This window comes from Symphodus melops (genome assembly GCF_947650265.1).
Source record: "Symphodus melops genome assembly, chromosome: 14".
NCBI lineage: Eukaryota > Metazoa > Chordata > Actinopteri > Labriformes > Labridae > Symphodus > Symphodus melops.
Window position 1 is genome coordinate 16,272,578 of NC_136704.1, and position 26,602 is coordinate 16,299,179.

Here is a 26,602-nt window from a genome sequence, read left to right on the forward strand (position 1 = left end):
AGACACTGCTGATGGTTCAAGGGGGATTTGAAGAGTCAATCGGACGTCATCATTTGTAACCAACACTGGAAAGTTTTGAGTGGTCAAGTTTTGGCTTGTGGTTTCTACCATCATTTCTATGATCAATCAATCAATCAATCATTAAATCAATCAATCAATCAGTCAATCAATCAATCAATCAATCAATCAATCAATCAATCAATCCATTTTAAACTACATTGTGCCAAATCACACAAAATGTTCTGATTCTTTATATAAGGATCAGGTTTGGGCCAAACACTTGTTATGTTATTTGAAAATAATCATCTCGAACCCACCAATGTGCAACAGAGACAAGGATGAACTTCCTTTAACAGGCAGAAACCTCCAGGAGAAGCAGACTCATCAGTGGACAGCCAACTTCTGGGATCTGGTGGGATACGAAAGCAAAACAAATGAACCCTGGTATTGATGTTTGTCATTAATATGTCAGAGAAAACCATTCATCCCTTCCTAACCTATATACTTTACATCCACAGCAGGTGACCTACGTAGGTGACTTCACTCTTCTATGCTACACGTAGAGCAATGCAGCCTGAATAGACAGAGATTCCAAGAACCCACAAGGGAATACTGCGCTATTCAACGTGAGCTACCCTTCTTGAATCAGTCAATGTTGTTTAATGAGTCAGAGGTGCAGTGCTCATTAGCAAAAGGGCAGAAGTCACCTTGCTCCTCTCATTCTCAGGTCTACTGACGCTTGCACTAACAAAGTGACAGTGTGTCGCTGGCATGCTAACTATCCTGTTTGACCATATTCTACTCAGCACTCTGTTTCAGCTACCTTAATACATAGTCCTCTTGCTCTCATGACTTCGCCTCTCAAAGTGACTCCTGTCAGCGCGTTTGCTTTGTTCTCCAAAAAGTTGTCAGATCAATGCTGTGATTAAATGTTGGTCACGCATCCTGCACCCCTTTGGCCTGACATGATGCAACAGTCGCTAATTGCAAGCTACATTCACCCAAGTGTCCTCTTCTCGTAGCATGACAGATGCTGAACAGCATCAGGATCCCAAGGGAAATTCCTGCGCTAAAAATAATATGGATCACATACATCTATGCGGGGACCCTCAAGCACCGGTATGCTCGCTTTGATATGGAAATGAAATCCCCCACATGCCCTGGAGTTTGAGTAAGTGAAACAATTTAGAAGAATTTCTCAAGGCGTCTCGGGCTGAGATACTCAAACACCAGTAGTTCCCAAAATAACATTTGATTTTAGAGCATCATTTGTGTTAAACTGTGTGAAATTGCAGGACAAATCATTCCTAAAGTTGACAGTATATTCAGATCAATAAGTTATGATTCTACTAAAAAGGTAGAGGCTTATTCTACTGTGAACTTCCAGCTCCCTCCCTTATTTGCATTTAAAAGCCAATTAAGGTTTTTTGCAAGTTTTGTACAAAACATCCTTTGAAAAATGGAATTCATACATAACAATTGAATATCATTGCCTATTAGCAGAAGACATCCTTTTTAAACGATTAGCATTAAGGTGATAAAAACATGAGATACCTAGCAGAAATCACGACAGCAGGTACTAGAAGAAGACAAAGTGCGTCTGCAGAGAGGAGTCACAAATGGACCCTTCAAAGTGTAGCACTTAAGTGCCTCCAATGTACAGCCTCAAATGTGGCCACTCAATTGAGCCAGCACCTTTGTCACTCATTTTCTAGAAAACTTGACCTTCAGCTCATACAAAGCTCAAACGTATGGCAGGGCTGCCTTTAAGAAACCAATTTTATCCAAAAAACCTGAGCGCAAAGTGGTGGATGGCATTAAAGCTGCACCCTGAGAAAAAAAAGATCTGAAAGTCAAAGAACCTTTACGTGAAGTTTTGGACCACTGCATGCAAAGCGGGTTTCCACCACCTTCATCTTTCAAAGAGGGTTTTTTCTATTCAATAAAAATTGGACTGTGACGGCATCGGAAGAGGGATTGAATCTGTTTTCAAAGGAAAGTGTGACGCAGGCGTTTCTCCTGCTCTGATCACATTTTATCTCGACTCCCGGGTAAGATGAGAGGCAGAGGTTTTGATATGTGGGGCTCACAGTGATGAGAAGAAAGATGATAAAACTAGTGATGATCAACATTGCTAAGGTCTTATAATGGGTGTTTCAATTTCACAAAGTTCTAAAATGAGAGTACAACACACTTCTTTCCAAAAAAAAAAAAAAAGCACCTCCAAGTAAAACTAAACAACATCAGCGCTGTTTAATCTCAGGTTCATTCTGAGCTTTCTTAAGTGTTATATTTCATTTAGACTTCAGACATTTTCTCATTCCCTGCAAACATGTTGTCAATGACGATGAGCGCCAGCCGCAAGGCCTCATCTCCATATGTACGCCCAAATAAAACATGAGGATTCAGTGTCAGGATGATGACGGATTCTGAGTGCGTACTGTGATTCTTTTCATGTCGCTACAGGCGGAGAGGAGGGATGTAACAAAGCAGCATCTCCACTGTAATTGTGTGAATGGCTACAGGCTATCTACAACCTACTTGTGGTTAGTTAGGCTCCTGTTTCTTCTGCTTTGTTTGAAAGTCATTGCCAACCCAAGTTAAAGTAAACTATGTCCACCCTGCGGCTCAGTGTTATATCACAACTCAATGAGGCAGATGGCTGCAAAATCTCAACTCATCTTATTTGTGCTGGAGGTAAATCAATGTAAAGAATGCATTGTTGTGGTCATGATATGAACACATACTCATGCATACGTCCATGTGCACAGGGATACAAAAAGAAAAGAGCGACAGCCTTCAGTGCAGTGCAGGACAAAAGATTTGTGTTGAGCCATTATCGAAATCCCTCATCTAATTAATGTTTACATAACTGTGGCTAATGCAATCCTTGCTCACCATAGTGGAGAGGGGTCAAGGAGCTTGGGGAAGCCTACCTGAGTTGACAATCGTCTGCGTAGGAGTTGTATGCACAGCCCAGTGAACTGGACACATCAGGAGGGATTGAGACGAAAAAAAAAAACAAACAATCTAATTACAAAATGCAGCTTTCAAACAGTGGACACAGGGCAGTGCACTAACCAGACTAAAAGCTCCTGGAAAACTTGTTCCCTGTAACCTCTATAATTAAAATACTTTCTCTGCACACAGAGATAAGAACGTAAAACTACAATGAGTTACAATATGTTGGCCTGGGAGTAAATAAATTTTTTTCTTCTTCATTATTTAGACCAAACTAAAACTATTACAACTGACTCACTGATTGTGTTTTTTAAAAGATGCTGCAATATGAATGAGAGGAATTGTTGAATGTTATCTAAATTGTTATATCTTAACAGAAAAGTATAGTAATAACTTTATTTTAGAGACTTGGCTATGATCAAAAAATTATTTCCTTTGCAAGTTTGGAAAAAAAGAAAATATGCAATGTCTTTGGCGATTAGACTCCATCGTGATGTCTCCATGTACTCGGAGGGGTAGTGAAGGTACTTCTTTGATGGAGATGGAATAAATAATGACTGATGAATTAATGACTTAATGAAAATAAATTGAATATGAAACAGTTTTTCTGCTTGAACTTCAGCTTCATTTCTATATTATTTTTAAAAACAGGGTGTAATAAGAGCTTTAACAGAAATTTCACCAGATCATCTCAGCCAAACATCAAATCCAAGTCCGAGTACAGTCCCTGTTAACTGAGTCCTTAAGGATTAGTCAAAGCTGTTCTATGATCAGAAAACTTTTGTTTTAGGTTTTCTCCTCAAGACTTGAACTTTCATGCCTAAAGATATTGTAATTGAGACTACATCTAAAGAAAAATAAATGAATTGTAAGGATACCATTTTTGAATAGTAAAAAAATGTAATGTAAAACTAACAACAAAGAGGCCTTGTAGCAGCTGGGGGTAGGATGTCTTTAGTGGCTTAGACTACATACAGAAGTGTAAGCAGGAAAAAAAAAAAAATTTCATGCAAGAAAGGCAAAAGGGTAATGTTAAGAGGTGGACAGAGACCCACAATAGGCAACTGAGTTGAAATGCAGGGCTGCAGAGATCTCAGTCTTGACACATGTTGCTCTGTATGAAACACAACAAGAACAAAACAACAGCTATAAGGATTAATGGATCACCAGCAGGAAACGCTAAAGGTTGGCCGAACAAGTCAAAGCAGAATATTTATTAAGAGAGCAGTCAAAAGTGAAATTTCCTGATGTATGTGGTCAGTGTTTTGGTATAAGAAAAAGATCTATGATCAACATTGAGAGTACAGTCAGTGTTTTGGTTGTGTTTGACTCAAATTGCTGAATTTGTTATTCTCAAAATCTACAACTCACACATGAACAGATCTTTATTAAACTGATGATTGTGATTGTGTTTTATGTTGGAGTGATTTAAGTTGGTGAGTGAATTTGGAAGCTATTACATTACATGTCTGTCAGTTTAAGACTTTAAATTCCTGTATTTGTTTGCCTCCTGCTAAGATGACTGACCTTTTACAGCCCTGTTGTCTGTGTCCTTTCCTCAAGCATTTTAACTGATTTCTAAAATAACAGCTCAGGGACATCACAACACATCCTCAGTTTTTTTTTCTAAATGATAGGATTATCTCCTCATCATTGAATAAAGTGTACTCAAAAACTGCTAGGTTCCGGGCACAGAGTCGGTGTCTTATTATTATCTCAGGAAACAAGGCCACTCTTGTTCATCCTGGTGCTTCTGCAAGAAAAGACCAGCTCATCTACGTTCACTGAGTCCTTACTGAAGCCCACTAATGTTATTTTTATATCTCTAATCATAAACATCCAAACTGTAATCACTGCTGTGGTGTTGTTGAAGGGCTCCCCACACAGGAGGGCTGCAGATTATTGTGTGTATCTCTGAGGATTGATTCATTACATTAGTTATATTTGACTAGGTCAGTTGATTGAAGGAAGCTTTTAAATTACAGCCACTCAGCTGAATTAATCACAGGGATCAAAGTTCAGTCCTGCAATGATTATGTGCCATGGTTTATGCTCTCGCCATGACAATCTTATTCATTCAAATCATTTTGAGTGTCGAAAGTAACAGAATTTGTTCATTTTTTTATGCTTAATGTATTCTTTCTTTTTATATATTTTCTTTTGCTTTTATTGGATATATTTGGAGTGCTGCTGTCTGGCAAAATTGTCTGGGTTTTATTTTATTTTCTTCCTGTGCCTCTTCATGTTCAGTGCCTGTGAACAAAAAGAGGCACATCATCTGCTTCTCGCTGATGATCAGAGACAAAGTTGGAACATACACACCTACTCAAACAATTAGAGAAGAGGAATACTTTTCTTACTTCCTGTAGGAAACCCTCAGACAATTTCTGATCTTCACCAGTAAAACGAAGTGAAGAAAACAAAGAATGAGTCATAGTTTACTCTGTGGTAAAACAAGCATGAATGAGGGGGTCAGTCATGTACAACATATTTCCATTGGATCAACCCCTATCTAATCAATTTATGCAGCAATATGAACAAAATCAAGGCTAAATATGTGTGGGCAGGTCCATTTTCTTTTAATGAAAGGGCTGTAAAGGTATTGCTTGACCTCTTTTTGCTTCCTCTTTAAAACATGTCACAGAAGGGCTGGATTTATCTTTTTCCTCATCAGGCTTTTTAAAATGCACTTTCTGAAAAACAACAATGCATATGATCCTGCACCAACACAGCTGACTTCACAGGATCTTTACTGGCCTCTGCATCATGTCTAATTCACTCCTCTATGTGTGCTATGGAGCAGATGCTGTGCGATCATCTGAGACGTTTTGTTCACATGGGTTTAAGAAAGAAACCCATGTGTGCACAACACAGGCAAGGAAGAATTGTCATAGAAATGTGCAGCTTTCAGTCAACTGGTTGAATTATATCACTCAGAAGGAGAATATTACTTCAGGGATTTCACTTATGAAGAGAGCAAAATGAACACTGATCTAACCAAACTAAATTTGTCACTTCTTTTAGGCATTCTTAATGTCTGTTATTAGAATCCAGTCTTGTCTATCCTCATGCTGAGCTGTACCACTATGGCTTTTGTTTGAAAAAACTCTTGCATATGCTCGGTTGAAAATGAGAAGAATCAACCTTGCTTTTCCACCTACACTGATTTCTTTCTCTCTCATTGAAACTCCCCTTGAAAATAAATACATCGTACATCTTTCACAGCTGACTGTATTGACCTCCAAACAAAACACACTTCGGGAAGAGTTTTACAGCTTAATATTTTCTTTAATAAATGACTATATAATATCAGGCATAACAATTTATTCAATCTGAATATTGGCTAGTTTGTTTGGTAACATGAACATGTTTGTTCTTGTGTAAACATATCAGAGCGTTGCACTGGGCGCTGTAAGAGAGATTAAAGTGACAGACATCCGCAGAGATGGAAAGAGACCCATTCTTGCATGATATGAAATTAGCTGCTTTGGAGGAAAAAAATGATGTTTTTTTAAGGTCATTGATGCTCAGAGACAAGCTGAGACTGAAATAAAGAAAAACATTTGACATGTTTCCTTTCTGTGGCTGACTTCTGACCTGTTTGTCCATGTAGTAACTGTTAGTATCAGTCCATCATTCTGAACAAAGGCCCCAAGTCCATTTGTTCTTCTGTCACGTTTCAGACTCAATAGTGTGCATTAAACTGACAGATGGTATCATGAGAACAATACTTGATTGGAATGAGTTAAAACTTAGCCATAAGATTACACAAGAAAGAAAGTGTCAACATTATATGTCCAAATTGAAGCACATCAAAAGAGCACATTTTGGTCCAAGGGTCCAAGGAAACTGGGTTACAATTTTGGAAGAATGGTTTTGCCCCAGATTTCTCCTGAGACGGTTATTCTTGTCACATTATGGAGAAGTCAGAGTCCAAGAGTGGACGTTTGCTGCCATGCATTCGAGTTGCACTTTAAGTCATCTAAATGTCACATTTCACTGACATAAAACAGTATTTAATTCAACAAAATCAAGCACAGGAGCAGAACATCTGGAGCCTATCCTAACATAATATAAATATTTCTTTGGACATATGAATGTAATAAAAACAGCAGCTGAGAACACGGCATTTCAGCTAAATTGGGAGGGGTACATTCTGCATCGTTGAAAGTACTGGGAAATTCATTTTCTAGTTGCTTCGTAGAAACATTTTTAAAAATGATACAACTCAGTGTATACACTGTTTTCTCATTGTTTAAACCCAGATGTTTGAAAAGTGATGTGGCCTTTCAGGAAATATTTCTAGTCCTTTCCTCTATTCACAACAAACAATTTTTAATGTTTACCCAAACAGAACTTCTGTGGGATCTCCTTCTTTCAAGTTTAGTTTTTGGGCCTTTTTATGCCTTATTTGGAGATAGGACAGTGGATACAGCAGGAAAGAAGACGCTAGATGAACTCGAACCCAGGCTGCCCGCCCCTAGGACATCAGCCTCTGACCGTCCCTTTATCGAGAATGTTGTAAGTAGTATCGTACTTTTTTGAAGATAGTGTACACAATAACATGTATTTTCCTGTAAATTAAACCAAAAGTAAACAGACTTTTTCTTTAACGATTCTTTTCTCTGTCCAGGGCCTGCTTTTTATTTTTCACATTGCACAGAAAGTGTGTCTTATGTCACTTGTTGATAAACCTTTGCTAAAAAGTGCAGCTGCTGTGGGAATTTATTGAGGCTTTTTAAAAGAACAAAATACATATAAATACAACTGTGACCTTTTAAAAAAAAGACCAACAGCCTCAAAATGTTGGGGATGTGTGTCATAGAAAGTGTAAACGTAAGAGACTAATCAAGGATGGATTGGAAATTGTTAGTTTGGTGCTTTAACAGGGTTTGTTATAAAACAAATTAAATATGAGTCCTAAAGATATTTAATCTCCTTTTTTTGTTTGTTTAAAATGAACATTCTTGTCATGTTACGAGGATCTGACCCATAAATCGATTAAATGATGTCCTTATCGATGTAATTTTCCTCCTAGGATCCCGAGGAGATTGGCATCCACTATGTGAACAAGCATTAGTAAAAGCCTCTGGTTTAACACCTTAAGAGCTGCACATGTTAGATTCAAATAGACAGTGCGGCCCTCGGGGAATTCTCTGCATTATGGACAGCTTTGCTTCACACGTTCTCATGCAGGCTGGTTACACACTGATACATTGCATGCAAACCATAGGAGAAGCACAGGAAAGCCAGCTGGCCCACATTGAATTTTTAAAAGGGGAGCACTTCAAAAGCTGCAGAAGATTGTTTTATTTTATCAGTTCTGAATGTCTCATTTGTGAAATTGTCAACTACAAAAATTCCAATGAGCTTATTTTTTAAGCACTACCCTGAAGAATACTGGCCCGCAGCTTTGTTTCTCATTTCTGAGTCCATTAACCAGGCACTGCCATGACTGAACATATTTATACATTTATATTTGATATTTCTATTGGACTGGTTGGGTGGATGCTTTGTTTGGTTTTGTGTTCATCTATAAAAGAAGAAATGTCAGTTCTGTAAAATGTTTGGTCTTCTTTTCTTTGAACATGAAAGGCCAAGCGTTCACTTCTATTAGACAATGTTCTTATAACAGGTTATATTGCTGCACTATAAAAGCAGAAACACGCCTGAGCTACAGCACTGTGAGGTCAGATGGTCTGAGAGCAGGCCCTGGTCTTAAAGTCTCTACCTGTTCAAACTGATTTAAACAGCCTGAGTGACCCTACTTTTTTAAATGAGTTTGTCAAAGACACTTAGCACCCTGGAAGAATTTAAAAAAACACGCCTCGGTCCTTTGGAAAAAGCTGTCCAATTATTTTGAAAGGAACATTTTGGTGAGAAGCACTTAGGCTATCCCTCCTTGTAGCTGATCAAAATTTGAAAAGCAAATGATCAATTAAAAGAAGCAGCTGCCAAAGAGTTGTGTTGTGGAGAAGTTTCCACAGATTTGTATTCCACTAAACCCATATTTATTTATTTTTTATCTTCAGAAAGAGGTCCTTGGCAAAGGTCATTATAGGTAGAAAGGTCCTAAAGTCCCAGTGGAGCGCTGTTAAATTTGATCGAATCTAATCTAATCATCTGACTCTAATTGAGGATACAGCATTTTAAGCCTGAGTCTCTTCCGGTGTGGCGTCATAGCAGAGGATTTCTCCTCAGGAAGAGTGTTCTGAAAATGAGGTGACATGAGTTGACCACAAGCAGCAGCCACTTTGTCATCTGACAATGCTTTCTATTCATGGCAGCTCGCATGTATCCCTCGTGATGGGACCTGACACCTGCCCCTGAAGCAGCATGAAGAGTGATTAGGTGGACATACGATTACACTCTGACCCCTAAGCTTTAAAATGTCCAAGAATAATATTTAGAATTTGGAAGAATAAAGATATTTTGAAGAAAAATCTTTCTTATGTTTGGTAAACGTTTCCCAAACGTTTCCCTTTGGTTCACTAAAATAAGCTGTTTTTTTTTTGTTTTTTTTTTTGGGGGGGGGGGGGGGGGGGGGGGGGGGGGGGGGGGGGGGTGTGTGTTACCTTAGTGCCCAGTATTTGAAAGTCACTTTGTCCTCTGCATTGACTGCATGTATGGATTATCTCCTTGGGCTACATGGGCTCTTGGTGAAATGGATTTACTATTAAGGATGATGGAAAGAGATTTGATGGAAAGAGACAAACGTGTGGTTTATGTTTGGCTGGAAAAGTGCCAACTAGTGTTCATGATTTATTTTAGGTATTTTACTCTCTATAAATCCACAGATAGCTTTCCTCATTACTATTGTTGCACACTCACTTAAGTAAACAGAGAAGTGAGAATTCTCCTTTCATTTACAAAAAGTTTGAGAGTCTTATCTATACTTAATTTAACCTTCCTCTTGAAATGGATCGTTTGTAGGCCCCAAGAGTGAGGTGGCAGAAGTAGTGATGTAAATGTGCAGCAGACAATGAATCACTTGGTGACAATGCAAACTCACATAGCCATGAGGTTGTTTTTTTCTTTTTCTTTTGCAGATTCACATTCACTAAACACAACACAAGTCAACTGCTTTGTAATCATTCATTTGGTGCTGTTTGCTGGAACAAAGACAGTCCTGCAGATTGTGCCAAAATACCTCTGTTAAACATGCACATATTGGACACATTTTCAGTTCATTTAGTGTCTTAATTATTAATATTTCTTGACAATGGCACTGTAGATGTTGCAGAACTAACAAACTGAAGAGTTAAATATTTCAAAGAGAATGTTTTCATGCAATACATAAAATTTAATTCTATGCATTTTTTCTTTCTTAAGATGAGCTCAAACTGCGCTGGAAGACAAAAAAGCACAATTACAACCTCTCACTTTAACTATTCCCTCTATATAGAGCCCAAGACCCTCCGCAATGAGTTTGAACTACTTAACTAATTTAAGTGAAAATGCCAGCAGGTGTGGCACCTATTTGGGCTATTCAGAAAGCGCCGAGGTAGACGCTCGTGCACGCGCGCGCACACTCACATATGACTCATCTCGTCTAAACTAAAGCACTTTGTCAGAGGCGTCCATTCACGTTACACCCATGCAAGAACGCGCAGACTCAATCTCGGTTTGGAGCGCGACACTTATAGTGAGGTTGGCTATATAAGTCCATTCAGCATCAACTGTTAAAGTAACTATATACTTGTTTCCTCAAAGAAGTGAAGGAGGGCGGAATCTTGCCAACTAATACCTGGCAACCTTGAAGGCTGTGCTGGACCTCCTGAAGAGATAGAAGGTATGAAAAGCTTTTGTTGAATTTAATCTGTGTTTTAGTTTATGCATTTCCTTTCATGGGCAGATATCAAAACCTTATTTTTTGGTACTGTTTAACTCTAAATAAAAACAATGAAACAATTTAGTCGAATTTTTATACAGGTAGACTGGATCATATTTCCGTAATTCAAAACTTGCTTGACGGTATTGGAAACAAGCAGAGATTGCAGGATATAATAGTCTAACTCTCTTTTCCGTGCGTAAAGTCCAATTTACGCAGCATATTTCACGAGAATTGAGATTTATTGCATGTAGCGTGAAAATAATTTTGTATTTTATTTTATTCTCAGATTCCTGTTGATATCCTGACATGAAGCTCAATTTACTTGGTACCACCGTAATTCTGCTTGTTGCCTTCTTACCCCGCTACGAATGTCGGGCTATTGAGAGCCCTGGCGGAACCCTGCGCGTCCCAGCACCTCAAACCCAAAACTCCCAGCAGCAGCAGCAGTCTGGTCCCATCCTGGAGCGACTCGGAGAGGAGTATTTCATCCGACTGGGTAACGGGGACTCTAACTCTTTCCCCTCCTCGTCCATGTATCCCGGAGGATTCCCTTCCATCTACAACAGAGCGTTGCAACTCCAGCAGCTGACGCGGCGTCTTTTACAAGGGAAAGTTGGGAACATCAGGGCGCTTATAAGCGGCTTCGGAGAACGCGGTGACGACTCGATGGAGAGGGGAAGGAGGTCCGAGGATCCGCCAATATCTCTGGATCTGACCTTCCACCTGCTCCGGGAGATGATGGAGATGTCCAAGGCGGAACAGCTGGCCCAACAAGCGCAAAATAACAGAAGAATGATGGAGCTCTTCGGGAAATGAATTTTCACTCCGCCAAAGATTTCCCTTTATTTTCTGTTCTTCTCCTTTTTTTCTATTTTCATATTTAACCATCAGCACAAAACATGCTCTGTACAATATAGTGCTGCTTTATCAATCTATTATTTATAGCTTTAACCTCAAACAATGGAGCGTTTAACGGGCTTGACTAAAGATCCGATTGTACCTTGCCATTTTAATGTTGGTGTCAAATCTGTAGAATTGCACTGTTCTTCACATTTGAGATTAAATACTTCTCATTAAGACATGGAACACTGCATTTACCAAATGGGCATTTGTTTTAGATTCTGACTCACTGTATTTATGATATTTATGTTTGTTAATAAACTTATGTGCAACCAGTCATTTTCTGTTCAAGAAAACGTCTGATATTTATATTTTTTAATAAAAAGTTCAAAGCAATGCTTACACTTCTCTGTGGATATCCTTACATATGAGGCAGTAACTCCTATGAAACTAGGAGAAACTTCCCAGCTACTTTATCCACCAATGTTGTTAACCTGCTGGCACATAGATTCATAATGTGTCACTATGGAATCTAATTCTGGGAAAAAAAAATATAGTTTTACTGGTTTGAGGTAAAAAAAAATAAAATAAAGTTTAACAGTTTAGAGGGAGCATAAACGGCAACTGCATTTTGAGTCTTGCCTACACAGATATTGATTTATAGAGAAAAGGTTTTCTTAGTGAATATAAAAATATTATATAGTGTAACCATGGCATTGCTCTGGAGTCAAGTCGTGGGTTCACACCGTGCCTCTTCCCTTACACACACAAAAGGAGATGGAAGAACAATAATCTGTCAAAGGTGTTCATGCTGTAAGAGCTCCTGCAGTCATGCAGGTGCAGAACATATAAAATCATCAGTGGCTCTGATAAACCCCTTAATCCTCCAGAAGATATTCTCATTTTGGCAGCATGACCACCACACATGGCTGATGGATGCTCCACTAATTGCTAAGGAGTATGAAAGATATTGTGTGTGTGTGAGCATGCTGAGTTGATCCTTGACCCTCAGTGTCAGAGTAAACTAAACAAGAGCTGTGGATGTGAGTCATCCTGTTCTATTTGGCCCACTTATCAACTTGGGGGCTTAATGCTGCTTTGAGCCCATTTGTAAAGGATTCTGCTCTCCTGTGCAGTAATTAGATGGTAGGTACTCATTGGGGGACTACTACAATAGTGGAGTCACAGCAAGGTTAGACTATTGCAAGGTGGCTGATGGATTACTGGCAGCACTTGGAACGCTGAGGTCTGATAAGTGAAGCTGGTTGTGGGCAAGAAATGAATCAACACCATGCTGTAGAAAAAGATATCTCCAAAATATCTGAACAAGCTATAAAAATAGCAAATGGATTTCCTTTGACACAAGGAAAACAACAAAACAAAAACACATTGTCCAGAAAAGCTAAAGGGAGGGTGCAAAGCAAAGTCTCCATCCTTTGCCCATGCGGAAACACTCACCACACTAACACCAAATGTCTTTCATTAGTAGTTCAGTCCAAAGTACAGCGACACACCTGGTATAACACTGAAACTACAGACTAATAATCAATTTCATTTACACAACAAAAAACCTCTTACATGTTTGCACAATTCAGCTTTAATGACACGTTATATGCTTAAACATAATGGGGCAAATGTGGTGTTTTTACTACAATAGGAAAATATGCCTGTGTTTAACAACAAAGAACAGCACACATAATACAGGCTTATGCATGTATGAATATCTGAAATGTCACAGTCATAGTTTGGTACTCTGCTACCCTTCTCATTATGTTATAGTGGTTGTAGAAACGTATATGACAGGCGGGAAAACCTTGAAATGATCTCTAATGACGCAGTATATTGTAAAAGGTAAAAGGTCAGCGACATAAAAAAAAATGCATTAACATGTCTTTGTTCTGGAAATAAGGTTTCGACACTGTTACACCTTACAATGTGCTGAAAAAAATAAAAAGATTCAAACAACAAAATTGATACGTTACCAGAGAAAAAAGATCCTTCAGTATGCAGTGATGCAAACTAACACTATCTCAATACAGAGGCAGAAGGGAAATGAAACTTTCGTCTCTTTCTTTAGATCTACCTCAGCAAGTCAAACTTTCCCTTCGGCATAGATCTAAATCTGTCTCAGTGTTCCCCAATCTGGGGAGCAAACGTATCACAACTGACCTGAAATCAACATTTAGTCAGAGCAAAACTCATCCTGCTCCTGGTTATGGTTCAGTCAGGGAGGTCGGCTGACAGCTAGGTTGAGGCTGCGCTCTTGGCTGTGCTAGAGGACGAGTTTGTCTGCTGGGGGACAGAAGGTTGGTCGGAGGCGGATGCATCAACACTGCCTCCCAAAACAGTCTGCGCCCCCTCTCCTTCTTCAGCATCTGCTTCTCCATCCTCATCTTCTTCGTCCTCATCATCCTCGTCTTTGGAAAGAATGGGAAAGGGAATAAATGTCAAGCTCACAACAAACGTGAGGATTCCACCACATACAGATATCCATCACCTTGGATGAAGTCGATGCTGCGCAGGGCCTTTCCCTCTTTCTTGAAGTCACAATTGTAGTGATCCATTTTCTCATAGCCACGCTCAACTTTGTCTAAATGTGCTATACTCGATGCTTCTGCGATCCTGCGAACGAAGGTGACATTTTGCATTTTAATGGGGGAGAAATCTCATGTGACACCTCATAAACAAGGTATCATCAGTTAGGGGTGTTTAACACATCCCACAAACTATTTCATCAGATGGCTCAGTCTAAAAATGTACATTAGCCACATCGTCCGGACTTGTATTTGAAGCTCCGACAGAGAAAAGTGTGACCATGCTTCACAAGGTGTGTGTTTTAATCCGTAGGTGCAGGTGTGCATTTGTTTGCGAAATCATTTACAAAGAATACGAACAAGAAAATGAAACTAAAAATGGGGCGTATCCAGCAACCGCTCAAAGGGTGTAAAGTCGGAAAACATTTTCACATTAAAATTGCAAAGCCTCATCTTTGTACCTCAAAGCTGTCCGTTTACATGCATGAAAATGTGTACTCACTTTTTGAGGAGAGGCTTTGTGTTCTGAAAAGACAAAGAGCACATTTTGATTGACCTTATAAATAAAACTTTTTTTTGTTGGAACCTTTGTTAACAGTGAGTTAGTGCTAGAATCTCCAATGCAGTTTGTTATTGACTCTGACCTCCAGGAATAACGCCATTTCTGGCTCCTCCATAGTCTGGATCCCCTTCTCCACGACCTTACAGCTCTCCTCCAGGTGGTCTCCATACTGCCTGGTCAGACCCCGGATATAGTTCAACTTCTCTTCCTGTTCGGCCGTCACCTTCTGACTCATCTCCTTCTTCTTCTCCTCCAGGACAGAGTACAGCTGGTCGAATTTCTCGCATACAATAGTCTTCTGCCTCCGACCATTCTCCTAAACATGAATGAATAAGCAGCAGAGGCACATTCAATCACACAGGAATAGATTATGCATTCTGAAAGGGCTGCCATATTCACCTTTTAACACCAACGTAGGTGGGAAAATTATGTAAATGCAACTCCAGGTTGAACAGAGTAAAGAATATTCAAAAGCAAAGATTTGTCCAAAAGAAAATTACGAGATATTTTGTTTCTTTCTATCTGTGTAAGGTCATGTAAATACTATGAACTACAAATGTTCGTGTCCTCTTGTGTTCCGCTCTTCTGGTGGCACCATATGTGTAGGAAGGGCAAGGAAGCTCATCTGCATGTTTGTCCTGTGTGACAACACTGAGGGTGACACCACGGGACCTGGAGCCACTCCAGCTTCCTCTCTACTGCCTGACGATGGAATGGGATCAACAGACAAACCCTTTTCTCCCTCTGTCTACTACAATGTTTGTTTTTAATGTCCTACAAAGCTTATGGAGAAGATCACACTCTCAGAATGTGTGAACAGAGAGAAAGAAAGAGGCATCTAAACATATATTTTCCTCTCTCCACTTCTGCGTTTAGATCTTACAGAGGGATGAAAGCAATACATGTGGAAGCTACAAGGACATATTACAATTGTTTGAACATCTATGCAGGTGAGTGCAGGTGCATTTGTGTGCACAGAGCAGGGCTTGCTGGAAGAATAAGCCGCCAGTAGCTGCAGCATTTGAACACTGACCTCTATGGCACGACAGGCTTCCTCCAGCTGACTGATGATGCCCTGCATCCTGTCATTGTTACCAACCATCATGGCGATCCCGTCACTCAGCTCCGTCTGGGGAACAAGGAACACGGCTGAGTAAATACCTGAGACCAACTATGATTTAAATCCGGAACAAAGTTATGATACATGTTAATGTAGAAAACTAAATGTAGCCTTGATGTAAACACTTAACAAACTTCAATTTTTCATTCTAGTAGTTCTTTTAGTAGAAGTTATCTTGCATGTAGACGGTTTTGGATGTTAAAATAAAGCAGACTCTTTTTAAAGAGAATATTTTTTTTGCTTTTTGCTTTTATTTGAAAGGACATCTGTAGATGGACAAGAAATATTTGGAATAAAGATTGACAATGATACGCGAGAAAGGGCTGATGGCTGGAGTCCAACCAAGGATCACTTCCAAAAGTAATCTCTGAGACCCACCAACCTAAAACAAAATAATGCTTCTGCAACTTTTTTAAATTACATTTGAGGTAATCTGGTCATTGAGCAACCACTCACCACGGGATACACAGATGACATAAAAACGAGATATGAATAGTGACCCATTGGCCACACTGATAAGGAACGGACGGCATCCATGCAGCGAAACATCAAAACATGACTGTTACAACTATTACACATTATCTATCTATCTATCTATCTATCTATCTATCTATCTATCTATCTATCTATCTATCTATAGGCCTCACCTTCTTAGTCTGGAAGATGCTGGTGATGGGTGCCACCTCACAGTCTTTATGAGCTCCAAATACCTTACACATGGAACATGTTGGCACACCGTGGGTCACACAGTAAATATTAATCTTCTCATCCTCATGAACATCACACATGGGTGTCTCTTCCTTCCTCTCAGGAGCTGGTTTGCTGCTGTTGAGGTGTAAAGGAAAACAGCTGATCTTCCAGTCAAGGCTCTGTGTTTCGGTGCATATTGATGTGACATGTCATGTCAGTTTGATAATGTCACAGGTACACATCCCACTTGTTTATTGATCAGCCATCCGTCTTGCCAGGACATGCACATAGAGTGTGTACACTTGAATCAATACATCAACATTAAACTTAAGAGGGGGCAGGTGCATAGCTATTTGTTTGATTTCTGATGATATCTAATTTGGAAAAAAAATACTTTTATTAACACTGTCAATCCTCTTCCACTTAAATTTGTAATTTTAAATAATGACACTGTGATGTTATTTCATACAAGCCTTTTGACCATACACTCGACTCCTCAGGCCTTTGACTCTGAGGCCACAACAATCAGCAGCGGTGACACTTTTAATACAACTGAACAAACAACCGATTGGTCTCACCTGCTCGACTCCTGCTTAAACATATCAATGATATTCTCAACCAGCAGGTTCCTCTGCAGCCCGTAGACGCCATGTCTGTCCAAAACCACCTCATGCCTGCAGGATGGGCATCGGAAACGGCCCCCAGACGTCACTGAGCCCCCTCTTGTTGGTAGATATGGATTTGAGGCCTGTCAGTCACAATTAAAAATCCACATGTATTGTGATGTCACAGTATTTAATAATAATAAGATAAGCTTTGTTAGTTATTTGAGTTAAAGTGTTTGACCTAACAGCTGTGTACTGTTTACCTATCATATTCAGATCCATTATAACACGAGCAACCTGTGAAAACATCACATTGCTCTGACCCTAAAGTGGAACATATAATTTTACACTTAAGTTCAAGTTTTTAATATTTTCTGAGTTCAAATATTCATTAATGCAGTTTGTTCTAATCTAAGAGTCGTAAACTCTTTGTGACATATAAGAATACACACCTGAAGCTATTAGTTTGGCCTTCAGTACATCACACATGTAGGGCCTGTTTATAAAGCTTCAAAGGGCCAAATGACATGTATGTTTAGCCTGGAGCTGCACATACATAACAACATTGTCTCTTCAAACTCTCCATTTAATACTTGAAACATAATTGTGTTGAGTTTATTACCTGAAAAACATCATTGGCACATTTTCTGCAAAGGTTGTGCTGGCAGGGTAGAATAACCACAGGCTTTGTAAACATTTCCAGGCAAATGGGACAAATCAGTTGTTTCTCCAAGTTGTCCATAGTATTCATTTTTTAAGAGACGCTTTTAGCAAAACATTCAACAGACGCAAAACAAAAGATAAAGCCACGCAAGCTGGTAAATAGTCCGTTTTCTGAAAGCTATGCTGAAGGCTAGCCCTGCTTGTCTTGTCCTAGCGGGTGTGAGCTCCTATCTTACTGCTGTCACTTCTGTTTTTAGAAGCTCATGCTGTCACGTCAAAGGTTGCCATTTTTACCTTGCCCATATTTGAAAACGAGCAGAGCAGCAGGCAACTGAACAGCTGCATGAGGAGGTGGGCCTCTCTACAGTGTATGCTATATTGTTTTATGTTAAAGGGATAGTTGTAGACTTTGCATTACTGGGTGTTTTAGGCTAACAGAAATGATTTGGTTTATGTAACTTTTAATAAGGCAATTGTGGATAATCAGCTGTTCTTAGAATTTAAAGCACAACAAAGGAAATTTGTTCATAGTTCATACTAATACATTACTGACCTCTAGCATGACGTAATGCAAATTAAAACTAGTCACGTTTAACATCTAGCAGATGGGCAGGTATGGTTCAATACTGGCCAACAAGAACAACGAAAAAAAAGAAAAGGATTGTGAGGTTTTGTTATCTGGTTAAATTGATTTGCAAACTTTTTTTGGACGGTCTTTGCAACATGCTAGCTAGGACAAATTAGCATCTTTTTGAAATTTAAAATAATTTAAGTTATGGAAGTGGTCAAATTAATATTTGAAACATCGCCGGACTGTATTGTATATCGTCACTTGTTAGCAAGCACGTTTGGAGAAAGAATATATTTATTAAATATTAATACTCGGAAATGTCTATGTGGATATCGATCTCGTTTAAGCTAATTCCTCATCGAAACATGAACAAATAAGTATTCTGAGTAAAAATAATGCTTTTATGTGGTTTTGTTTAATACGTTTTGGGACAACGAAAAGCACGGACAGTTTTATAGCTAATAAGTTTTAGCCATGGACACGTGGGACTCCGACAAAACAAGAGCTAGCTAACTTAATTAAGCTAGCCGAACAAGTTTCTAAGTCAAACCCGACCGTCTGAATAAATCCAGGATGTAATTGTACGAAAACGAAATCAACTCAAAAGATAGATTTATATTATAAGTATGTGTAAGGCTATATTTAATTAGGTTCGTTAAAGCCGGAACACGTTTATCAAAGTCGATGTACACCTGGACCGGACGCGTAACCCGCATCCCCTCAAGCTAACCACGTACGCTTTGATAAATAAATGCTTAAAAAATAAAATAAACAAGATACAATATGTCGCCTATCTCCCTTCGACGCTCTCCTGTTCTCATCTTTCTTCATTATTCTAAGCCAATCGCGTCGCCCCATTTCCATCTTTCTTCAAAAATGTTAGCCAATCGCCGGGCTGGCTTTCCATCTTTCGCTCGGAGCCAATCAGAAGCTGGCATTCCATCTTTTGCTCCGAGCCAATCACAAGCTAGAATCTTGCCTCGGCATCCCGCCCATAAAGTTACTCCATCAACGCGCCCACTTTATAACGCAGGTACATCGCCGGAGATTTCCATTCATCCACGGAACTTTGTCTCTCAAGGTAAGATGCCTCAAATTCTTGTCACACATAAACTATTGTTTTTTCCGTAGTTAGATCGTTCGTTGTGCTTACTTCGGCTAAACGTTTCCAGGAAAGATCGCTAGCTAGTTAGCGAACTTTGTCATCCAAGTTTAACGTTAACCTGACAGTGTAATAACGTCATAACTTGTAAAAAGGCGGCCGAGCACCTTGCTTGAAACAGTGTATGTGTTTATTCACTAAAATAGCTGTTGCTGTAAGACTTAGTTAGAGCCGAAGTTGTGTTTCTATCGTATTTTTGCCGTGCCATCGCCATTCTTTCATTCATTCATTCATTCGTTGTATCGTCAGGTGTCCAGAGAGCCACTTTATCTTAAAACGCAATATATCATAGAATTGCCCTATTTAACGAGGCTAATGCGTAAAAATGTATTGATAGAAGATGCGTGGAGTTTGTTTGTTGAAGGCGCGAAATTGTATTTCATATTAGCCATGACTGAATAACAGAAAATATGAGCGGGAATCAGACAGTGGGCGCAATTTTCGGATATTAATTTTGATCTCTTTTGGTTATGGATGGCAACAAAAAAACACCGGGCTATGGCTGACGAGGAGTGGATGTCACGTCTACGGAGGTTCGCTGCTTCAGGGGTTTGGCCCTCGGATGCAGGAAACAGGCCTGCTCCCCGCCAGAGAAAGTGGCATCAACTTTATGATAAGGTATAGTTGTATAAAGCAATAAGAGTCACACATGATAAGGCTTTTCCCCCCCTTTTTTTAAATAAGCACTTGATTTTTTTTTTGTCATGAAATATTACAGATTGAGAAATGCCCAGTGCAGCTCAGAGGACAGGCATCTCTCTTTGGGGGGCCACGGACATGTTGCTGCGGTTTCCATAATACTAAGGTATTTTTAAACTAACATCAAATTCTAGTTATGTTGTTTTGTTGTTTTTTTCAAATGACTTCATATGTTTTTATACATCTTTAGCCGTCCAGCTCAGTCTCTGTCACTGCTATGATTGGCACTGCTCAAGGACAAGGCCCTTCAAGCGCCACTCCTTCATCCTCACCATCAGCATTAGCTGGACCTGGGCAGAGTCCTAAAAGGCCCTCTTTGACTATGGCTATGGTAAATCTTTATTCTGTTATTACGTTTGTGGCTCCTCCAAAGCTCCTGTATGTGGACTGTGGTTGTTGTAAGCAGGATGGGGAGGAAACAAAGTTAAAGGCCAGATTTGGTGGATGGCCAGACGTTGTAGTGAAGCTTGACATCTACCACTTCATGCGCCGGCTGGCATCAGGATGCACCAAAGATGCCCATCCCCTTTACCCCATCTTCATGGCTCGTCTGTCCTGCTGCATCTTTGAGTGGGATGCAGGAGACGTTGCCTTGCTGCGCCGGGTCAAGAGGGAGCAGCTGAAACGGGAGGGTGTTCCTGGCATCACGGACGACATGGTCAACCAGAACATCAAGAAGAGTGAGCTGGCACTCTACTGCAGAAGAAGGACAAGAGGAGAGAAGGAGACCATCTCTCTGATTGACCTCCTTCTGCATGAGCTGATGGGGGAGAAGGGCTGTGACTTCCTTGGTGTGCCACTCCTAGATGGGGAAAGAATGCCCATCATCTGGGAGCAGCAGAGGAAGCACGTCAAGTGCATCCAGGATGAGCCAGGTGTTCCTCTCTACACAGAGACGGGATCATCCACCAAGGAGGGCATCAGCCTGACCACCTACAGGTGTGCCAGGGGCTCAACATCTCTGGAGTCCTTTCACTGCCATCTGGCCAGGTTCATTCCAGGTCAGTCACCTAGCTCTTTGACATAAAGTATTTAGCATAAAATGTTTCTCCTGGCGTTGTACACAGTGCTCACCGTATTAATTAAAAATGTATTGCTTTTATTTTAAGGAACAAGTGCCAACAGTCTGAATTTTCAGCTGTACCTCCTGGAAGGCCTGAACAGGTGGAATCAGGACCGTGGTGCTGCAGCGCTGGCTGTCAAACCGCCTTCACTCCTCACCTACTCAGGGGACCTTGTGCACTGTGTCAACACCTACAGTCTCAAGGTGTTTGGAAGGAAACTTGGCCCCTCCTTCCAACCCCCTGCAGTGTATACTGGTGTGTGCAACTTTCCCATCATAATTAACATGTGTGATGATCATAGGGCTAATGTTGTCTGGTCTGGTCGGAGTCTGGAGAGTTCGCTTTGTACCTGGCTGGTAGTGACAGTAGGAAGCTGGGCTGTGAGGGGGGGGTGCTGTTCTTTGAAGCTGCTGGTGGGGATCTAAGAGAGGGGACAGTAAACAGATCCTTGAAGCGAGGGAAGGAGGGAGGAGTCTCCAGCAGAGGTGTGAATAGGGGAAGAACAAAGAGAGACATGATTGATTAAGGTCCCCTCTGATCAGTATGCAGGAGCTGGGGTGCTGACTTTGTAGTCCTATGATGAAAGTGTGTTTGACTATTTATGGTTCTGTTTAATTTAATTTGAACAGTATGTTTTTGTACTCAATGAGATCAAAATAGAAAAATCATGATGAATTGAGAATTGTTTGATTTATCTGTTTAATTATATACTTCTGTATTCTCTTTTCCTTCCCAGGAGAGCTGATTGGTATTGATTACCTGTACCGCCAGACAGGAAGGGCAATGCAGGATGTTGATCCTGACACGGAGGAGACGGAACAAATGCTGGAGGATGTGGCTGTTGAGGAGGAACCAGAGGATGAGGGTTTTGAAGATGCTGGCTTTGACCCCACACTCATCTTGCTGGAGCAAACCACTCTCAGCCAGTCTAGACCACAGCCTTCAACCACCACCACCAGCATGTCGTCTGCTGCCCCAGCTTCAACCACCACCAGCATGTCGTCTGCTGCCCCAGCTTCAACCACCACCAGCATGTCGTCTGCTGCCCCAGCTTCAACCACCACCAGCATGTCGTCTGCTGCCCCAGCTTCAACCACCACCAGCATGTCGTCTGCTGCCCCAGCTCCTACCACCAGCATGTCGTCTGCTGCCCCAGCTTCAACCACCACCAGCATGTCGTCTGCTGCCCCAGCTCCTACCACCAGCATGTCGTCTGCTGCCCCAGCTTCAACCACCACCAGCATGTCGTCTGCTGCCCCAGCTTCAACCACCACCAGCATGTCGTCTGCTGTCCCAGCTTCAACCACCACCAGCATGTCGTCTGCTGCCCCAGCATCAGGTGCAACTCCAGCTTCACCTGACCAACTGTTGGTAAGTGTTTGTGTAATGTACTGCATCATTCTGTATCACATTTGTTTCTTAGATTTCCTTCCAATTTCCGAATTATTATATTTTAATATTATAATATTTTCCAGGCGGTTGATGAGCACAACATGCCAGGAATGGAGCATGTTGACAACCTGGCAGAGTTCTTGGTGGGGCTGAGGAATCAGACTGCCCTAACGCTCACCAACCAGCAGACCAGCACCATTGTGGGGTTGTGGCAAGACCTTCTGCCCTATGACCAGCAGCGGGTGATCTATGCAGCGAGGCACCAAGAAAAACTAAAAACGGGGTATTTCAGGTCACCCAAAAAGGCCGAATTCACACCAGGAACAGACAGCATGACGCGCTATGTCCTTGGGTCAGCTGGATCCCCTGCTCAGTGGCCTGACTGTTGTCGCCTGGTAGAGGCCATCTTTATTAGACTATGTCAGCTTCACAAGAGCCCCAAGAAGCTGAGAAAGGGCAGCAGCCTGTCAAGATGGACGCTGATCCTTGAAGATTATAGGAAAATAAGACAGCTGGTCCGGGACAATGGTACAGTGATGAAGGACACTAATCTTCAGTTGTATGAGGTGAATCAGACCACCCTCACCCAGTGGCACAACAGCCGATTGAAGAGGCAGGATTGTGCAGTCCTTCTGCAGGGGGTCAACCTGCCTGCCCCTCTGCCTGTAGCACTTGTGCCTCTGCCACCAGCTCTTGTGCGCCCTACCCTTCCCCCTCAGCAGCTTCTCCCTCAGCATCCATATCATCTGCCTGTTAGTACAGCAGGACAGGCAAAGAGGAAGAACAGCAGTCAACATCCCATCCGGCCAAAGGCGCCCTTTCAGAGACAGTTATTTGCAGCTGCCTCTGCTACAGCCCCTGTTATTCCAGCCCCTGCCCAAAGCCCATTCCTGTTTTTCGCTGTGCCTCAAGTTCCCTCTGCCAGGCCTATCGTCCCTGCTGGCCCTCTTCCCCCTCCAACCCCTACTCCGAGGCCCTACAACCGCACTGTTAATTACAATAAATGTAGTAAGTGCCACCAGCCAAGAAATAAAGAAAGTGGCCACAGCCAATTCCGTGGCTACATTTATTGTCCGTCCACTGCTGGGATGCCACTGGAGCAGTGGCTTGAGGACATCAAGGAGAAAAGGGCAGAGAAGAGATAAACTCTGTCTCATTCTGGCTTTGACCCCACACTCATCTTGCAGGAGCAAACCACTCTCAGCCAGTCTAGACCACAGCCTTCTACCACCACTAGCATGTCGTCTGCTGCCCCAGCTTCAACCACCACCAGCATGTCGTCTGCTGCCCCAGCTTCAACCACCACCAGCATGTCGTCTGCTGTCCCAGCTTCAACCACCACCAGCATGTCGTCTGCTGCCCCAGCTTCAACCACCACCAGCATGTCGTCTGCTGCCCCAGCTTCAACCACCACCAGCATGTCGTCTGCTGCCCCAGCTTCAACCACCACCAGCATGTCGTCTGCTGCCCCAGCTTCAACCACCACCAGCATGTCGTCTGCTGCCCCAGCTTCAACCACCACCAGCATGTCGTCTGCTGCCCCAGCTTCTACGACATCAAGGAGAAAAGGGCAGAGAAGAGATAAACTCTATCTCATTCAGAATTCATTCAATTTTTCAATTTGTATATAAAACTTGTATATATTTCAATAAATGTGTGTTTCTGCTACATTTCTTTCATTTCACTTATTGCCTAGCAGTATGACACAGTAATAGAATAATAATATTGCAATTCCTATAATATTTGAATTGTATACCACTTTACTTCTGACAAAAAAACAAACACAATATCACTTTCTTACACATTATAAATGCTAAATAGAATGAAGTATTGATTTAATTCAAACTAGATACGGATAAGTGCTTTGATTTTAAATTACTTTATCATATGAACAACTTAAAACATGCATCATTTTGGTCCAGGCAGGATTCGAACCGCTGATCTTCAGATCCAAACTTCCTTATTCTCCCCCTTACGAAAAACAAATAATTTTGGGTAATTTCTGAAATTTAATAAAAAAGAATGACTTGGAGTAACTTTTTGACTCAGAAGGACAATGTAGAGTTCTAATTTATTTCAAATTTTTCCTCATTTTCTTCCTTTTCCTCTTCTTTCTTCTTCCCTCTTCTTCCCCCTTCTTCCCCTTCTTTCCTCTTTCTTCCCCCCCCCATACAGTCTATTGTTCCCCAGCTTTAGCGGAGTTGGTAGAGCGGAGGACTGTAGCGGGTACATGGTAATCCTTAGGTCGCTGGTTCGAATCCGGCTCGAAGGAGAACATTTTTTTTCCATTACCCAACATATAATTTAGTTATTTCCCACCATCTTTGTTGGTTTGTTAATGTGACATTTGTTGGTAGAAATTTCTTTATTGCCTTGTTATCCACACTAATTGTTCAACCCAAGGTACAGGGTGTTCATGACTGAAATTAATTTTCAGAAAAATTAGTCAAGATAGGGGGCGAATTATTTGTTTGAGATAATTGATATCCCTAAAATTAAACAACTTTCATTTTCCAGGCCCATCTTCTCTTAACTTGTCCATATTTATCCTTGTCCATATGTTTGTCTGTGATTTCAGGGACAACAAACTACATTTAGGAATCACAGCAGACACTATTAACATGTACCAAGTTAACGCCTGAAAGTTGAGGACATATACAAAATAAGAGTAAAAAAAGTTGTCACTTTCATATAAAGCTGGTGACTGTAAACACTTTAATCTGTAAAAACATGACATCACACATTGTCGAATGATAAATTGATAAAGTGTAGAGTCCCTAAGAGAGGATCAGCATTCGGTCAGTCCTCTTTTTCATACAAAGCCATAAAAGAATGGAACTACAAACCCCGTGAACTAAAAGCACATATGAACCTTCATCTGTTCTCAGGACACATTAAGAAATAGATTATAAATAACCAATCATGCTCTCATTGATTTTATTCTCTTGCATGTGTTTCCTCTTAATATTTAGCATTTGAACTTTAACGATGCAAACATTATTTTACATGTAGCCTTTGTGTGGAGTCTTAGCATATGTGTATTGTGAGATGATTTTCTATGTTTTATTGTATTGTGTGTGTATGTGTTGACATGCCTGGGGACTGCAGATGGAAATTAGCAAACTGCTATAATCTGGTACGAAGCATCTTTTCTTTGTGTGATTAATGTTTTTTTGTACATGGCCCCTGACAACTAAACTAATAAACTAAACTAATAAGTAACATGCGTTTCCTCTTTGCTGTGAGATGCTGAGAGCACCACTTTGTTCAGTACTCATCGAGCGTCTGTAAACTATTACTACATGTTAATTAACAAGAAAGGACTGCTCAAATGCTCACCATTAAGATTGCTTCCTAAATTGAATTCAAATGAGGTAAATTAGCAGATGGATGTTTTGAATTATGCCTTTGTGATTGAAGACAGTTATTTTTTTTATTAAGCCATTACTGTCTGACTCTTAATATTGCAGTGCCTGTTGGTAGAAATGAGATTGAAGATTGACAAATTAAGAGCAGCACTAAAATGTCTCAATAATGAAAGGTCAGTCTGAATGCCAGACAGACGATGCTGTGAAGTTCTGAACAGAAGATGCCACTTTGAAAAGTGCGTTATGTTCCGACTCTATTCCTTTATTTTACTTTGTGGTGGTACATGGTATGGTGTAGAAAAAACAAAAAAAAATGTGATTGAAAGAGGGTCTGCAGGTACAGTTAAAGCCACAAAATACACAACAGGAAGCGTGACACAGTCACTTGCAGAAAACCCTTCATGTAAAGGTCTACAAGCTCGTAAGCAAGATATAGGTGTACATGTGACCAGAAAAAGATGCGGTGCAAAGGGTGCCATCTGTTCTCCTGTATGAATATTTCAGTTCGGTGGAAGTCATATTGTATTCATACAGATG

General features: G+C 40.8%; 3 protein-coding genes across 7 annotated transcripts; 2 read left to right on the forward strand and 1 right to left on the reverse strand.

Moving 5' to 3' along the window:
* The first annotated feature begins 9,538 nt into the window (after positions 1-9,538).
* On the forward strand, positions 9,539-12,045 carry crhb (corticotropin releasing hormone b). Its single transcript, XM_079361799.1, has 2 exons — positions 9,539-10,753; positions 11,082-12,045. Exon 2 carries the CDS (start codon positions 11,102-11,104, stop codon positions 11,609-11,611), a length of 510 nt encoding a protein of 169 aa, XP_079217925.1. The 5' UTR covers positions 9,539-10,753; positions 11,082-11,101; the 3' UTR covers positions 11,612-12,045.
* A 1,169-nt stretch (positions 12,046-13,214) lies between these two features.
* trim55b (tripartite motif containing 55b) lies at positions 13,215-19,162 on the reverse strand. 5 transcript variants are annotated; one of them, XM_079361357.1, is made up of 9 exons: positions 19,073-19,162; positions 17,769-17,807; positions 17,120-17,289; positions 16,499-16,676; positions 15,765-15,860; positions 14,814-15,047; positions 14,672-14,694; positions 14,133-14,257; positions 13,215-14,052 (listed from the first exon to the last, which is right to left on the reverse strand). In XM_079361357.1, the coding sequence occupies exons 1-9, from the start codon at positions 19,094-19,096 to the stop codon at positions 13,880-13,882; spliced, it is 1,062 nt and encodes a 353-aa protein (XP_079217483.1). In that variant the 5' UTR covers positions 19,097-19,162; the 3' UTR covers positions 13,215-13,879. The 5 variants fall into 5 exon arrangements, with proteins under 5 accessions (XP_079217483.1, XP_079217482.1, XP_079217485.1 ...); XM_079361356.1 differs by lacking the exon at positions 19,073-19,162 and adding an exon at positions 18,104-18,456; XM_079361359.1 differs by lacking the exon at positions 17,769-17,807.
* Positions 19,163-22,591: 3,429 nt separating this feature from the next.
* LOC306835317 (uncharacterized protein) lies at positions 22,592-23,961 on the forward strand. Its single transcript, XM_079361786.1, has 2 exons — positions 22,592-22,676; positions 22,781-23,961. Exons 1-2 carry the CDS (start codon positions 22,620-22,622, stop codon positions 23,840-23,842), a joined length of 1,119 nt encoding a protein of 372 aa, XP_079217912.1. The 5' UTR covers positions 22,592-22,619; the 3' UTR covers positions 23,843-23,961.
* The last annotated feature ends 2,641 nt before the right edge of the window (positions 23,962-26,602 follow it).

Coding starts and splice junctions, on each gene's coding strand:
- crhb (XM_079361799.1), top strand. CDS start 11,102: ATGAAGCTCAATTTACTTGGTACCACCGTAATTCTGCTTGTTGCCTTC.
- trim55b (XM_079361355.1), bottom strand. CDS start 17,897: ATGAATACTATGGACAACTTGGAGAAACAACTGATTTGTCCCATTTGC. Junction 17,290..17,768: donor GTGCCAATGATGTTTTTCAG/GTAATAAACTCA, acceptor TGTGACTGACAG/GCCTCAAATCCATATCTACC. Junction 14,258..14,671: donor ACAAAGCCTCTCCTCAAAAA/GTGAGTACACAT, acceptor CTTCGTTCGCAG/GATCGCAGAAGCATCGAGTA.
- LOC306835317 (XM_079361786.1), top strand. CDS start 22,620: ATGTCGTCTGCTGCCCCAGCATCAGGTGCAACTCCAGCTTCACCTGAC. Junction 22,677..22,780: donor CTTCACCTGACCAACTGTTG/GTAAGTGTTTGT, acceptor AATATTTTCCAG/GCGGTTGATGAGCACAACAT.